At 54.0% G+C, this 16069-nt stretch overlaps 1 protein-coding gene across 1 annotated transcript in view; it reads left to right on the top strand.

The window, feature by feature from the left end:
• The first annotated feature begins 1445 nt into the window (after positions 1-1445).
• ABCA12 (ATP binding cassette subfamily A member 12) overlaps positions 1446-16069 on the top strand; it is a 151027-nt gene continuing 136403 nt past the window's right edge. Inside the window, exons 1-2 of the mRNA XM_060257069.1 lie at positions 1446-1517; positions 11660-11753. Coding sequence (XP_060113052.1) covers positions 1449-1517; positions 11660-11753 — 163 coding nt within the window. The 5' untranslated portion in view covers positions 1446-1448. The remainder of the gene's footprint in view (positions 1518-11659; positions 11754-16069) is intronic.

The following is a 16069-nucleotide window of genomic DNA, read 5'->3' as shown; positions in this document are numbered from 1 at the left end:
GCAGCCTCATCCTTTCCCAGGAGCCAGCGGTGTGGTGCGCCTTTCCCACGGGGCCTCTCTGTAGACCTAAATTGATATGAAATTGGGAGGGGTTGCAAACACAGAAGAAGACGAAACAGGATCCAGGATGACCTTGACAGGCTGGAAAACTGGGCTAAAATCAATAAAATGAATTTTAACAGGGAGAAATGTAAAGTTCTGCATTAGGTAGGAAAAATCCAATGCATGGTTATAGGATGGGGAAGACTTGTCTTAGCAGCAGTATGTGCAAAAAGGATCTGGGGGTCTTAGTGGATCATATGCTGAACATGAGTCAACAGTGTGATGCAGTGGCTAAAAAAGTAAATGCAATTTTGGGCTGTATCCACAGAAGTATAGTGTCCAGATCACACGATGTGATGGTATCGCTTTACTCTGCTCTGGTAAGACCTCACCTGGAGTATTGTGTTCAGTTTTGAGCACCACATATGAAGAAGGATATAGACAAGCTGGAATGGGTTCAGAGGAGGGCAACAAAGATGGGGAGGGGTCTGGAGACCAAGTCCTATGAGGAAAGGTTGAAGGAGCTGGGAGGTTTAGTCTGGAGAGGAGGCGGCTGAGAGGTGATATGATCACCATCTTCAAGTACTTGAAGGGCTGTCATCTAGAGGATGGTTTTTCAACAGAGGCTAGATGGCCATCTGACCGCAATGAAGATCCTCTGAATTTAGGGGGAGGTGTTTGTGAGTTTCCTGCATTGTGCAGGGGGTTGGACTAGATGACCCTGGAGGTCCCTTCCAGCTCTATGATTCTAGGATTCTGTGACCATCCTGGAGGGGTCAGGCAGGGGCCTCCCGCAAGAGTGTCTGGGAAGGGTCCTCTGCCCACCTGCCCTGCCCTTCCCAGGGCCCGTTTCACTGAAGACAAAACCTGAGTGTCTTTTTGCCTTTCCTGGCACTGCCCCTGCCTTCTCTCCCTCCCTCCCTCCCTCCCTCCGGGGCCATTTGTGCACGTTAGAAGCGAGGTGCGGGGGGGGGGGGGAGGCAGACTGGCTGTACAGGCTCGGCAAGGAGCTCCTCACTCCTTTCCTTGGTGACGTTTCTTCTGCAGGCAATCTGTGTAGGCTGGTGGGGAATTTCTCAACGGGGAAAGGTGTTTGGCTTTTGTTTCAGCAGCAGCATCTTTCTGGCATGCCAGCCCTTTCATCCCGCTGGCCAAGGGGGGAAGGTGGCAGATGGTAATTAGCCCAAGTTGGCAGAGGCGTTGGCTGCTCCTGCCTGGCTGGAGGAAGAACCTGTTGCAGTTGCCAGGAGGGCCTGGAGTCGGTGTGCGGAGGCCCGGGCAGGTGGATGCGTGGCTGCCTGAGAGCGATGCTGCGGAGCGTGTCCTCTTTCCCCGAGTGCCACAAGTCTTGCAGGGTTCCGGCTTAAAGGTTGGGGCGGCTGGAGTTTGCTCCCCTCCTGCCCAGGATGGCTTCGCTCTTCCAGCACTTGCGAGTGCTGCTCTGGAAGAACTGGCTCAGTGTCAAGAGGCAACCGGTGAGTAGCCAAAGTTGTCTTGTGAGGTTGGGGAGGGGGGGAGTTTTCTGGAAAACAGGCCTTTGGATCCTGTTCACAGAGAAGAATGTTGGCTGTAACCACAATCAGCCATGGTGCTATCTGAGGTGTCTTGTTCCTAAGCAGCTGGACCCAACTTTAGCGGTGTGCGTGTGTGTGGTGTGTCTCTGCCTGGGGCCAGAGGAGGCAAAAGTGAGCTAATCGACCCCCCCCCCCTCAGCAGCCTGCAGAGTGTCTCTCCCACCCTCAACAGACAAACGGGTATGGTGGGCACGGGACTGGGCTATTGAACTCATCTCCCTGGCACAACACATCAAAACTGCCACTCTTTGTAGGGAGTTTGTGGTGCCAGGACTGGAGGAGCATTTCAAACTGATTCAGGCGGGTAGCCATGTTGGTCTGAAGCAACAGAAGAGAGTTGGCGTCCAGGGGAACCAACTCTTCAGACCAACGCAGTTTGCTTCTGGGGGCGAGCTCTTGTGTGCAGGCACCTGGCAGCTTATACCCAGAGTGAAACTTTGTTGGTTGCAAAGAGGCTGCGGGACTCAAACTCCGTTCACAACTGATGCTCTTCGCCTGCAGTGTGACGTGGGAATTGCCCAGTCTCTCTCCCCCGCCCCCAGTTCTGCTTCGTGTGGAAATCAGGCCTGCTGAAGACGAAATGTGAGCAGGCTCTTACTGAGCAGGCGTTATTGACAGATGCTGCGCTGAAGTGTCCAGGGGCCTGTTGACAGGGTTGCCAAGTCCCCCGCAGAGAGTTTTCCCTCCCCAATTGCTGGAGCATTCAGGAAAACTATAGAGTTCTCCCAGAAGCTCCTAGAGCGGCCAGCATGTGACATTGCTGGCGCGATGACATCATTCACAGTGTTGTCATCACGCCGGCAACATCGGGGAAGGCTCCGGCTGGTGGGTTGGGAACCTCTGGGGTGGGGGAAGCCCCCCTGGCCCGGGAACTTGGCAGCCCGACCCGCTGAGCATGGGCTCTTTCCAACAAGGAGTCCTGGCCCCGCTGGAGCCCCTGCCCCTGCTCAGCTGGTGGGTGCGGCCAAGGGACCCGTTCGAGAGCTGAGGAGACCAGCTGCTTCAAATGCTGGTGGGTTGGCCTGAAGCAGCGGAACAAGTTGGAATCTAGGACACCCACAAGTTGTATTCTGGGCCAAAGCTTTTGTGTGCACGCACACTGAAGAATTTCAAGCAGGACAAAGTTTGAGTTCAAGGGCACCTTTAAGACCAACAAAGCTTTATTGATTCATTCATTTAATCAATCAATCAATCATTGGGCTCCTAGCCCTCCTTCCCCTGCAAGCAGGGTTACAACAACTAATGAGGACCTCCTCCAGCTTCTCAGGGTTCAGCCCCAGCACTAAGCAACAACCAGGCATCAATAAAGAACAGGAAGAGAACTCTATCAATGGAGGGTGTCAGGAGCTGTGCAGCAGCCACTTGCTGCCCTCCAGGTTCCCTGCAGAGGTGCCCATGGAGGAGGCCAACGGGTGCCAGTGGGGCAAGCGAGGGCAGAGCGGGTGGCATCTCGCAAGACAGCCAGGCAGTGCCAGGAAGGGGAGGCCACAACGAGGAAATCCCAGCCACCTCTGCCCCAGGCCTGGCCTGCACACAGAACAACACGTGGCTGGTCTTGCAGGCGCCCAACTGGACTCCAATCTCCTTCTGCTGAGGCCCATGGGAAGCAGGGGAGCCCCCAAGCCCCCCCCCCAGGGGGGTTAGTGTCTTCCAAGCCCAACCGTGCATGTTGGGATGGGGGCACTTTGGAGGACCGAATCCAGTCGTTCTGGAGCAAGTGCTCTGCCAGGGTCCTCTTCGTTTCCCCTGCTCTGGAGTGCCTGGCCCAGAGCCCCCCAGCCTGTAGCCCCCGGGCTCCTGCGGACCTTGCGCTGGCCCTGCCAGGCATTTGGGGGAGGGGAGGGGGGCACGGCTACCGAGGCCTTGGCCAGCCTCCCACCCCTTTCACCTGTGGAGGGGCTGGTTGGTCACAGAGAAGCCCAGGAGGCTGGCTCTGGGGGTGGGCATCCTACAGCCAGCCGGCCTGCATGGGAGAGGGGGGGCTGCCGATACTCACTGCCTGGCTTGTGTCGGCCTGCAGGGGAAAGATCTCCTTCCAAGCCCCCCTAGATTGACATGTAAAGGTAGACTGTTCCTATTTCACACAGCTGTGGTTCTTGCTGGCCTTTGGGTGTTCAAGACGCTGAGGATGAGTGTCTTTGTTGTGGGGCTCTAATATTGGCCTCATATTGATTTAAAGCGATATATATTTGAATATAGGTAATATATTGCAATAGGATAAAAAAGGGGGGGCCCTCAATCCTGAAAGTAAATCAAACAACTTCAAAGGGATTAATTAAACCAACCTCAAAATAATTTCAAAAATCTTTAAATGAGTTTCACTTAGCCATAAATTATGCAGACAGGACAGATGGAGCTGGTCCGAGAAGTCGAAACATAGGGTTGCCAATCCCCAGGTGGGGGCAGGGGATCCCCCGGTTTGGAGGCCCTCCCCCCACTTCAGGGTCATCAGAAAGCGGAGGAGGGGAGGGAAATGTCTGCTGGGAACTCATGATTCCCCATGGAGGCTTATTCCCATAGAAAATAAAGGAGAATTGATCTGCGGGTATCTGGGGCTCTGGGGCCCCTGTTTTTTGAGGTAGAGGCACCAGATTTCCTGTATAGCATCCAGTGGCTCTCCCCAATCTACTCCCTAAGTTTCAAAAAGATTGGACCAGGGGGTCCAATTCTATGAGCCCCCAAAGAAGGTGCCCCTATCCTTCATTATTTCCTATGGAAGGAAGGTATTGAAAAGGTGTGTGGGTCCCTTGAAATGTGACGGCCAGAACTCCCTTTGGAGTTCAAGTATGCTTGTCACACCATTGCTCCTGGCTCTGCCCCCAATATGTCCTGGGTCCACCCCCAAAGTCTCCTGGGTCCACCCCCAAAGTCCCCAGATATTTCATGAATTGGACTTGGCAACCCTATCGAAACAACAACAAAACCCCATATGCATTTTGGCTGCTTGCTTCTGCGGTAACAAAACTTCTGATGACTATAAAGATAATAAATTGCCCCATACGCATGTATCCAAACATCCTGGAAAACAGCAGATGAAAATACATCCATTATGGAAAATAGAGAACTAGTCAGAATATAATAAATTTACATATGAACAAAATTGTTTTCTGTTTAACCCATCAGGGAGACTTGCACTCGACTTGAAGACGAGGAGGCTTCTGTCTTCAGGGCCTGCCTTTGTCCCAGTCCTGTCGCTAAGCGATGACCCTCAAAGGGCAGACTTCTACACATTATAATAATCAATGAAAACAAGCAGGGCCGGATTAACAATTAGGCCGAGTTTGCACTGGCCTATGGGCCCCCGGGCCGGCTCCCCCTCCCCAGTTGCCCTCCTGCTCGCAGCCCTGCCAGCCTCCACGCACAGCCAGCAACTCAGCTGCTCTTGGCCCAACTTCCCTGTTGTGGCTGCTGCTGGTGTGGTCTCCCTCTCCCCTGCCTCTTAGTGCCTGCAGGCTGCAGTGGGGGCCAGGGGCTGTGGGGCGGGCACTCCACCTCTGAGATTATTTGCAAGGGGGCCCCTGAGATTATGACTGCCTCCTAGGGGCCTCCGCAGGGTTTAATCTGGCACTGAAGACCAGGAATCAGACAGAAGCTTAATTTAACTATCCCCCTCCCAATGCATTGATGTCCCTCTCCAAATCTCTCCCGCCGCTGTCCACATCCCCATCGCCTGCCTCTGCAGTCTTAGGGGAAGCTCAGCGGCAGCCAGGGGGAGAGGCCTCCCCCGTCTTCTGCAGAAGCCTCTCAGGTGCCTGCCAAGTGGAAACAGAGACAGCCAGAGGAGGGCTTCAGACCCAGCTCAGAACACAGAGTCTAAGTTTAGTGGCACCTTTAAGCACAACAAAATTTAATGCCGGGTCTAAGCTCTGGTGCGTGCATGCACACTGGAGAACAGCTGGAGGAGGCATGGGAAGAATTGTGCCTGCACATCAAAGCTTATGCCCACAACTGACCTTCATGGCTCTTAAAGGTGCCCCCCTGGCTTAGGGTTGCCTGGTCTGGGAGGAGACATACCTGGAGATTTTGGGGGTGGAAGGTGGGGCTCAGGGAGGGGAGGGGCTTAATGCTCCAGAGCCCACCTTCTGAAGCATCCAATCATAATCCCAGGTGATCTCCAGCCACCACCTTGAGGTTGGCAACCATGCATGACTGGACTCAGCCTTTGTTCTGTTGCTTCAGACGGCTGCCCACCTGATCCCACCTTGTGGTTATTCTTAACCCCACATTTTAAACTTGCTTTTATTCAGCCGTTGCAGGAATCCCTTCACAGGCCACGGGACTCCCTGCACTTTCCCTGCAACTGCCTTTGCCTTAAAAACACAATCCGTTTTGCACCTCTAGATCCCGCCCCCCCCCCCCCCCCCCAAGAGGAAAGGCAGGAAGCACCCAAATGCAGAGCTGCCACTGGAGTCTTGCGGAAAAGAAAAATCCCAGCAATGCAAGTGAATCCCCCTCCCCCTGGGGGAAGACCCTGCTCAGGTTGTCCCCTTCTGGGTCCCCTTCCTGGACTCTTTGGGATCCTCAGGCCATGGTGGGGGGGGGGGGGCGCCTTGCCTTTTGCCCTGGCAGCTTCATGGCCTGCTTGTCCTTTCTGCTGAGACTTTCACCCTGAACCAGCCGGGATCATCAGGTGCAGGTTGCACCAGGCTCCTTGCGGCTGAAGGCGTAGGAGTGCTTGCGGGTGCCTCCAAGTGCAGATCCTTTGGGAAGAGAGGAACATTGAGCTGCAATGAATTCTGTTGCAATTATGCGCCAAGGGAAGGGTGACTCAGGCAGCCCAGCTGCGGGGGCAACGGGGGCATGTTCCATCCTGTGCTCAGGGACAACCATCCGCCTCCCCCCCAACCCCTTTGGCTCCAGCACCAGTCTCAGCGGCACCAGGGCAGGGGGGAGGTCCTTTTACTTCCAGAGTGAAATGGACATTTAGGCTCTGTTTTGGCCAAGCTGAGAAAATGTCCCAAGAGACCTGGCCTTGGTTCTCGCATTGCCCTTCGCTGCCTTTGGCAGAACTTGCACAAGGGGAGCTCCGGCCTCTCCCAAATGGGACAAGGTGTCGCTTCCAGATTGGGTTGCCAATCCCCAGGTGGGGGCAGGGGATCCCCTGGTTTGGAGGCCCTCCCCCCTGCATCAGGGTCATCAGAAAGCGGGGGGTGGGGAGAGAAATGGCTGCTGGGCACGCCATAATTCCCTATGGAGACCAATTCCCATACAGTATAATGGAGAATTGATTCACAGGTATCTGGGGCTCTGGGGAACTGGGTTTTTTTTGAGGTAGAGGCACCATGTTTGTAGCATAGCATCTGGAGCCTCTCCCCAAAATAGCCCCCAAATTTCAAAAGGATTGGACCAGGGGGTCCAATTCTAGGAGCCCCCAAAGAAGATGCCCCTCTCCTTCCTTATTTCCAATGGAGGGAAGGCATTTAAAAGGTGTGTGGTCCCTTTCAATGTGATGGCCAGAACTGCCTTTGGAGTTCAATGATGCTTGTTCAACCTTGCTCCTGGCTCCACCCCCAAAGTCCCCAGATCTTTCTTGAATTGGACTTGGCCACTCTACTTCCAGACCATAAAAGAGGTCACAGCAGCTGTGATCCGCTCGGGTGTGCCAGTGCCCAGGCACGTGCGAACAAAGGGAAGGTGGGCAAAGTGTTTCTTGACATATTTCTGCCTGGGCTGCTGTCCTTCTTCCTCTCCCCCGAGTGCTGCCTTCAAGAGCTCCCAGCGAGCAGGAGAGAGCGAGCGAGAGCGGCCCCCCTTCTAGGGCTCAGGGCCAGGGAGAGAGCGACTTGGGGGCTGTGGGTGTGGGCAGGGAGGAGAGTTTGGAAGGTGGGAGGCAGAAACTCGCCTGGCCTACGTGATGCGGGAGGCCATGCCAGGCACTAGGACTGGCAAGGGGGAAAGGTGGGAGTCACCCAAGGGAGCAGGAAGCCCACAGCAGCCAAAGTCCTGGGCGGGGAGGAAAGGGGGCTTGAAAGGCATTGGAGACACTGTGGTGGAGGCTTCTGGGCTGGATCTGGAAGGAGTCAGGAGCCAAGGGCAGAAGTTCAGCAAAAACTCTATGGAAGAAACCAGATTTACCACAGAGTTTTTGTCCAAATAGCAGAACATCACCCCGATGTCCCAGTCCTGATGATGGGTTGCTGGGGGGTGGGACACGGCCACCCTGCTTGAAGCTGCCAATGCTTGTAGTTGCTGCCCCTTCCCTCAGCAGTGCATTCCACCCGCTAATGACTTTTGAGGTGAAGAAAGAGTTCCTTTGATCTGCTCTTCAGTTTTATGAGCACAGCCAGCCCTACACTGTCTGGCACCCGAGGTGAGGCTCCCTTCTGGCGCCCCACCCCCGCACTGAGAACTTCACAGAGTCACCGGAGGGACACCCAGTTTGGCACCCCCAGAAAGCTGGCACCCTAGGCAATGGCCTAGCTGGCGTAGTGTCAGTGAGTTGCCCTGCCTGCGGGTTCTTGTCTTGTGAGGAAAAGGGAGAAAAGTCCTCCTTCCTCGGCCTTCTCTGTCTCAGGCATAATCTGGCAAACCTCTCTCAGGTCAGCCCTCAGTTGTCCTGGATCCCAGCAGAGGAGCCCAAACCTCTCTGCCCTTTCTTCGCAGGGCCGGCCATGCCAGGTGTTTGGCCTGTTGAAACCAGGCTAGGGTTGCCAAGTCCAATTCAAGAAATACCTGGGGACTTTGGGGGTGGGGCCAGGAGACTTTGGGGGTGGGGCCAGGAGCAAAGGTGTGACAAGCATCATTGAACTCCAAAGGGAGTTCTGGCCACCACATTTAAAGGGACCGCACACCTTTTTAAATGCCTTCCTTCTTTGGGGGCTCATAGAATTGGGCCCCCTGGTCCAATCTTTTTGAAACTTGGAGGGTATTTTGGGGAGAGGTGCTGGATGCTACACGGAACATTTGGTGCCTCTATCTCAAAACACAGCCTCCCAGAGCCCCAGATACCTGCGGATCAATTCTCCATTATTTCCTAGGGGAATCAGTCTCCCTAGGGAACAATGGAGTTCCCAGCAGACATTTCCCTCCCCTCCCCCTGCTTTCTGATGACCCTGAAGTGGGAGGAGGGCCTCCAAACTGGGGGATCTCCTGCCCCCACCTGGGGATTGTAGCAACACAAAGACTAACGTGGAAAGGAAAAGAGAAAACAAGCCCCACGGCATCCACAAAAAACCAGCCTCAATTATGAAAATATAAAGTTTATCAAACAGTTTGAGCAAAAGTGCAAAAAGTGACCTGGAAACCCAATGTCTTTTCAGTTCATAATAGCAGTTCATAGTCTTTATGGTGGAGATCCGGGAAAGAAGTTGGCAAAGCCGTGAATGGAGAGTCCGACGCTCCAGAGGTTTCTTTCAAGACATGCCGGTGGAGGGACAATTGGCAGCCCGGCACGAGAATGCAACAGGGAGGCGCGTATTGCCCTGCGTCACCGAAGGCTTTTACAAGCTTCAAAATACATTCAAAATTTTACAAGAGGCACCAAGCTCAAATATTCTGCAGAGTCCAAATGGCCATTGGGTTTCCGGGTGATTTTTTGCATCTTTGCTTAAGTTGTTTGATACACTTTATATTTTCATAATTGAGGCTGGTTTTTTGTGGATGCCTTAGAGCTTGTTTTCTCCCTTCCCCACCTGGGGATTGGCAACCCTAGGCCAGGCCTGCCCAGAAGGGCTCAGGGAGGGAGGAAAAGTGGCCTCTTGTGGGGGGTGGTGAAGCCTCTCTGTACCAGCATCAGCTAATGCGGGGGGGGGGGGGGAGGTGGAGCAGCCATTTAAGAGGGGGGAGGGGGAGGCTGGAGGCCGGCCCACCCCAGTCACACCTGCCTGGCAGCAGCTCCTGCCCATCTGACCGGCATGCCAGAGCAGCCCTCTGGGAACCTTCAGGGAGAAGGAAGGGCAGGCAGGAGAAAGGGAGCCGCCCTCAGGCCTGGGGAGACCGGCCAGGCCAGCCCTCCTGCCAGTTGCCCAGCTGCAGGAAGGGGAGGGTGGCAGAAAGAGAGAGGGAAGCCCTGGGGGGCCTTCACCCCTCCCCCTTTCCAGAGGGAGCCTGGGAAGGCATCTGGCGCTTCTCCTGAGTCTGAGGGGGCTGCCTGCTCCCTTTCTAGGCTGCCTTTCTCACTGGCAGGCCAGGTGGATTGTGCTGTGGAGAACCAGACAGTCAAACAGCACAGGGGTGGCCAAGGGTAGCTCTCCAGATGTTTTTTGCCTACAACTCCCATCAGCCCCAGCCAGCATGGCCAATGACTGGGGCTGATGGGAATTGTAGACAAAAAACATCTGGAGAGCTACCCTTGGCCACCCCTGCAACAGCAGGACAGTCAGAGATATCAAACAACCAGTGCAAGAGGACGAGGATTACAAAAATCAAGAAAAGCGGGGGGTGGGGTTGAGCAGGAACGCACAGGAACGCAGTTCCAGCTGGCTTAGTGTCAGGGGTGTGGCCTAATATGCAAATGAGTCCCTGCTGGGCTTTTTCTGCAAAAAAAGCCCTGAGGAAATGGGTCAGAAAGGCCATGCGCAGCCGTGTGGAGAATGGAATGGCAGCATTAGAATGCAAGGCAGAAATGCAAAAAATACAGGGACCGAAGTCTGAGTCCACTTGCAGAAAAGGGCGGGATATAAATCTAAAAATTAAATCAAAACCAATGAGTCTTGTTCCCTTTATCAAAACTTCTTCCCAGGCCATTCTCTTGCATCGATCGCCCTGGCTGGCTCCTCCTTGGGCACCTCAGAGAGGAGGAGGAAGAGGAGGCTGAGCCAGGTGTCTGGGTGCTGCTTCCCTTGAGATGGATTTGGGGGAGGGGGAATGAAGGACCCACGGCTCTGTCAGGTCAGCCAGGAGGAGGGGGCAAAGATGCCATGTGAAGGGATCCCCACTCACCCCTCCGCTCTTGTGCTGTGCCTTTGGGCATGGGCTGGGGGTGTCCCTGACTCTATGGGGAGATCTGGTGAATACAGCAGAGTTTGCCCAGTCATAGAAGCTGAGTAATGAGTGCAGCAAATAAATCTCCCAAGAAGTAGATTGCAAGAAAGTAAACTTACATTTATTCAAGTCGATCCAGTTCACATTCGGTTCTACAAGGCATGTAAAGCAGAATTATTCCGCCAGGCAACCGAGTCCCATCTATATTGACCTCCCCCCGCTCCTTTCCCTCCCCCGCTTGTCCCCAGGTGTAAGCACACAGCGTGCACAGCCTTGCCTGGATCCACTGCATTTGCGCCTTCTGACTGGTATAATGTGAAATTGTTTTAATTCCTAATTTGGACATGGTTTGAACTTGTTAGCTGCCCTGAGCCCTGTGGTGCTGAGGAGGGTGGACTAGAAGTTAACAATAGCAGCAGCAACAACTATTGTTGCTGTTGTTGCAGTCAAAATAAGAGATGCCTAAAGAGTCCTTTCCCTCTCCCAAATGGCCAGCTTGTCCAGCTTCCTGGGTGGGGGAGGGAGGCTGAGGGCATGGTCTCTACAGGAGACCTGCAGAGAGAGCTGGGTCTCCATGGAAGGCCATGTGTGGAGAGGGAGAGGACTAAGGGAGAGGGGTCAGAGGGCAGCTCCCAGGTGAAGATAAAGAGAAGTGCCCATTCAAGGATCACACCTAGGCACCCTTAGAGTGATGTAGCGCCCCCTGATGCTGCTCGCTCCCACAGAATCCGGGCGCAGAGGCCAATCAAGAGGGGAACGGGCCCCCCTCTCAGGTGCCAGAACCTTCTTCTTCTGCATCTGTTCCTCACAGGAGCCAGGAAGCTCCCTCCCGCCCCCTTCTGCTTCCATGTGCCCCCATTCCTAGCGGGAAGGCATGGCTGGTGGCTGCACCTCGTTCCACAGGTGTTGGCTGCCGCCCTTATTGGCCACAGCAGCTGGAGTTGGCGAAGGAAGTAGGCCAGTCTGCTTGTTGTGGCCTTGGGCTGCTCAGGGTCACAGGTGAGCAGTGTGTTGCATTGCTTGTGGTTCAGTGGCTGGAGTTGTTCCAGATAGTAACAAGTAACGGTGACACTGAAGCGAAACCAACCTCCAACGGCCTTCTCTTCTCTTCTCTTCCGCAGCTCTGGTCACTCACCCTGGTCACCTGGCCAGCTATCACCTTCATCCTCGTGGCCATCATTCGACTCAGTTTCCCCCCAGAAGCGCAGCCAAACTGTGAGTAGCAGCTTCCTTTCTGTCTGGTTGAGTTTTCACTGCCAGCCTGGAGAGGGTTTTAGCAAAGATGCCTTTCCGTCTTTGTGCGCCATGATTGTCTTATGTCGTTGTGAGTCTGGTATGGGCCATGCAAAGCCACTTCTTCTGGGTGCCCTTCTCCCAGGCACTGAATCACGTGAATACACACCAAACGCCTTACGCTGAATGGGAGCCTCCGTGCACCAGAGTCAGCCTGGTCTCCTTCGACTGGCAGCAGCTCTGGGTAGAGGTTCCTCTCAGCACCTCCTGCTTGGTCCTTTTCACGCTCATTTGTTATGAGGGCCGGATGTGACATCAGTGGACTTGGTGGGGCCAGGCTGTGCGTGCCACAAAAGTAGCAGAGATATAAACTTCGTAAAGGACACAGACAAACACAATTGAAGATTTTTTTTTAAAAAAAAAGCCTTGGAATAAAGCATACTTAAAACCAGGGGTCCTCAACCTACGGCCCGCGGGCCAGATGCGGCCCGCTGAGAACGTTTATGTGGCCCGCTGGGTTATGGCAAAATCAGACCGCAAGTGACATTCGACCTAAACTTGCGTTAGCAACGCACACTTCCGGCACTGGGCTGAGGCGGCGGAGACAGAGTGTGAGGTGATACCGAGGTGAGGTGAGTTCCCAGGCCAGGGTGTGTGGTGTGGGGAAGGGAGAGAGATGCAGAAGACGGAGAACTGACGGCCCGCAGCCTTGTACAGTAACGGCAGTCCGGCCCTCCAACAGTCTGAGGGACAGTGAACTGGCCCCCTATTTAAAAAGGTTGAGGACCCCTGCTTAAAACATTAGCACTGTTGCAATATTTTGTTTATTTAACAGTATCTGATTGCTGACAACTGCTCTGAGGAGCCTCAGCCAATAGAAGGGAGAGAGGCTTGGCTCAGTAGCTGCTGTACAATTGAGAGAGCCTGGCAAAGCAAGCTCCCCCTCCCCTGAGGGAGGAGCCTCAGCCAATGGAGGAAATAGAGACTTTGCTCTGTAGCTCCTGGCAAAGCAAGCTGTGATGCAGAAGGAAGCAAGAGAGAGGGAGAAGGAAGCAGATGACAGCCAGTTGCTCGGGGGCCTGATAGGAGCCCTCCGGGGGCCTGATCTGGCCCTTGGGCTGCATGTTTGACACCCCTGCTTTAACATGACATGCTGGGGACTGAACCCTGGAGCCTTCTGCATGCCAAGCAGGGGCTTTTCCACTGGCCATGGGCCCTCCCTCCAGATCTGCCTGTGGGACATCAAGGGGCAGCCTGGGAATAGACAAAGCTTTATCCTGCCTCTGCTCATGGCTACCAACATCTGGCAGCAGAAATCTTGGGATCTGTCCTTGGCGGGGGGGGGGGGGGGATGCTCCCGTTTTGGCAGTGAGCAACCCAGTCTTTGGGGAAATGGATGCAATCATCCCTTGTTGATATCGTAAAGGCTGTAACTTGCTTCAGCGTCAACTGCAGTCTCTTGTAGTGGCTTCCCACTGCCAGGGATCCAGAAACCGGAGTTAGCGAAAGCACCTTCACCAAACCAGGCCAACCAGTATTTAGATGCAGGTGGAAAAAACCTAAGAAGCTGCCGGTGAGAAACTGGCTCCAGCCGGGCTCTTGCAGCAGCCAAAACCAAGTGGAGTCTTTCAGTACCTTCCAGACTGGCAACATTTCATTCCAGTAGACACCCTTGTGGATCCAGTTATCCACCCCTTTCCCAGGCACACAGCCTGCCTGTATCTGTGGTGGACAGCGACTGGCAGGGAAGGTGAGAAACCAGAAGGCATCACAACCCAGGGCCTTCCTTGTTTCCTCTCCAGCCCAGCCCCACGGTCGGTCGTGAAGGCCTTCCTGGTGTCTCCAACCATTTCCCCTTCCCAGCATTTCCCTCCCTGCCTGGCTTGGCTCTTTTGGCACGAGGTGGGGGAGGAGAAGGCAGAATCTCCTTTTTAAGGCCGAGTGGGGGGGACTCCTAGATGAGAAGCGGGGGAGGGGTGGACCTGGTGTTGTGGCTGTGCACCTGCAGCTGATGCCCCGGTTCTGTGTTCAAGTTTATCCCCTGAGAATGAGTCTTCTCATCCAGATGGCTCCGCTTCTCCAGGAAGGAAGTGGCAAGGGGCGGGGGGGGGGGTGGTCACTGGTTGTAGCTGCAAAGGCAGAACACCTCTTCCTGCCAAACATGCCCTCTGCCTCTAGTGAACAGGGATGAGCATATGAGCACATGAAGCTGCTTTATACTGAATCAGACCCTCGGTCCATCAAAGTCAGTATTGTCTTCTCAGACCGGCAGCGGCTCTCCAGGGTCTCAAGCTGAGGATTTTCATGCCTATTTGCCTGGACCCTTTTTTGGAGATGCCAGGGATTGAACCTGGGACCTTCTGCTTCCCAAGCAGATGCTCTACCACTGAGCCACTGTCCCTCCCCTGATCTTATATTATGGGATCTTATATTATGGCCAAGACCAAGACCAAAATTGGTGCAGCAGTGCCTTTGATTAGAACCCATGGATGTAGAACATTGTGCATGCATCTGAGATCCCCAGAGCTATTTCCCAGGCTGGAAGTTATGGAAATGAAAGAAGACAGAGTGGTGGGGCAGTCATAGGGGAGAGCCAGGGTTGCACTACCGGTGGTCTGGCTTCTCAGGTGGGGGCAGTTCAGGTAAGCCAGAGGGCTCTCTTCTTCATAGTTGAATGGGGAAAATGCTTGTAAAAGCAGGGGACCTGCAAGAACTTGTGGGGGCATCTTATTTCCTCCCCCCTCTCTTTCTCCTTCTCTGTAGGTCCCCCAGAGCCTCTCTCCTTTTCCTTCTTCCTTCTCACCCACCAGCCAAACTCCCTTGATCTGCTCCACTGTCTTTGGCGTTCCTGCCTTCCATCCCCCTGGAAGCCCCTTCCCCAGGAAAGGTCTGGGGGGTTCCCTGGCAGCTGGTAGGGGGGGTATAGGGGGGGAGGCAGTTGCACGGTGGCTGGAGCTGAGCCAGGCCAAGCTGGGCTGTGTTGTGGGGGAGCCAATGCTGTTGGGCCAGGCAAAGTTGTGTGGATGTCTGGTAGGCACTGTGCTGAGTCCTCCTCCTCCAGCAGACATCAAGGGTGGGGGGGAGGTTCTTATCTAGGGCTGTTTCAGCTTCCTAGTCTGCTCCTTCTTCCCACCCTACCCCACTCCATGGCTTGGCTTTGGAGAAACCAGGACTAGGAAGGTTTGGCAATATTGTTGGGGTCACTGAGTTCCATGGACTTTCTTCTCTTAAAGTTCCAGGTGTTGTATATCTGTTATCTGGAGGAATTATGACCCCCCAATCTTTTTTTAAAAGAAAAAATCCAGATATATCTGCAACGGTCTCCCTGACCTTTGCTCTATTTTGTGGCTCTGTGAACCCTCTCCCCTCTGGCTTGGTTTGGCAATAAATACATCAGCAAGCACAGAGAACAGGCACGGACTAACAGGGGTCACTTCCTTTCACTCTCCTCTTACTCTTTTTCTGGCAGCTCCCGTTTTTTTTCTCCTTCCCGTTTCCTTCTCTTCTCCCCCCCCAGCCTTTCTTTTGTCTGCACCCCCCAGTCTTGATTGGTTTTATTATTTACTTCCTGCCTTTATACTCCACACTTCTTCCTAATAGGGATCCGAAGCAACATACATTCGTTTTCTTTGCTCCGTTTTATCTACACAATCATCACCCTGTGAGGTGGAGTAGGTGGAGAGAGAATGACTGGCCCAAAGTCATCCAGTCAGCTGTCTTTCGGATTCGAACCCGGGTCTCCCAGAAACTGTACTGATGCTGTGACCACTACACCATACTGGCTCTTGGCTCCCCTCTTCCTTTCTCACCCCCTGACAGCCTCTTCCTGGGAAAAGTCAAGTTCAAGCAAGTTGCTCAGGCGTGTTGTGTGGCCATTGCCAGGCCCAGCCAAGTTGCCCAAGTGGTGTGTCAGCTGCCGCTGGGCCCAGGAGAGTTGCATGGCTTGAAGTCATCCAGGGAGTTGCATCAATGTCATAGTAGCAGGTTGCCCAGGGTTTGCTGCTGTGCCTGCCCCGGTGATGAGGGAGAAGAGCTGGGGGTGAATTAGAGGGCCAAAATAATATTGGGATTAACTGGTTCCCACTAATTAGCAGAATGCTTAGATAAAGCTACAAATGCAAGAACTTCACTTAACCAGGTTACTCAGCTTTCACAGAGCCACACTGAAAGATTGAAGGAGAAAATACTCCCCTCTCTTTATTAGAGAAGTGCACTTCAGATAGGAAAGAATAAAGGCAGGATAGAGTACTTACTTACTAGCTGAGGACGGAAGCAGAGGGCAAGAGGGCCATGATCTG

Source organism: Heteronotia binoei, chromosome 16 (assembly GCF_032191835.1).
Source record: "Heteronotia binoei isolate CCM8104 ecotype False Entrance Well chromosome 16, APGP_CSIRO_Hbin_v1, whole genome shotgun sequence".
NCBI lineage: Eukaryota > Metazoa > Chordata > Lepidosauria > Squamata > Gekkonidae > Heteronotia > Heteronotia binoei.
Note: the sequence above shows the minus strand (reverse complement) of the source record. Positions and strands in the feature narration are given on the sequence as shown.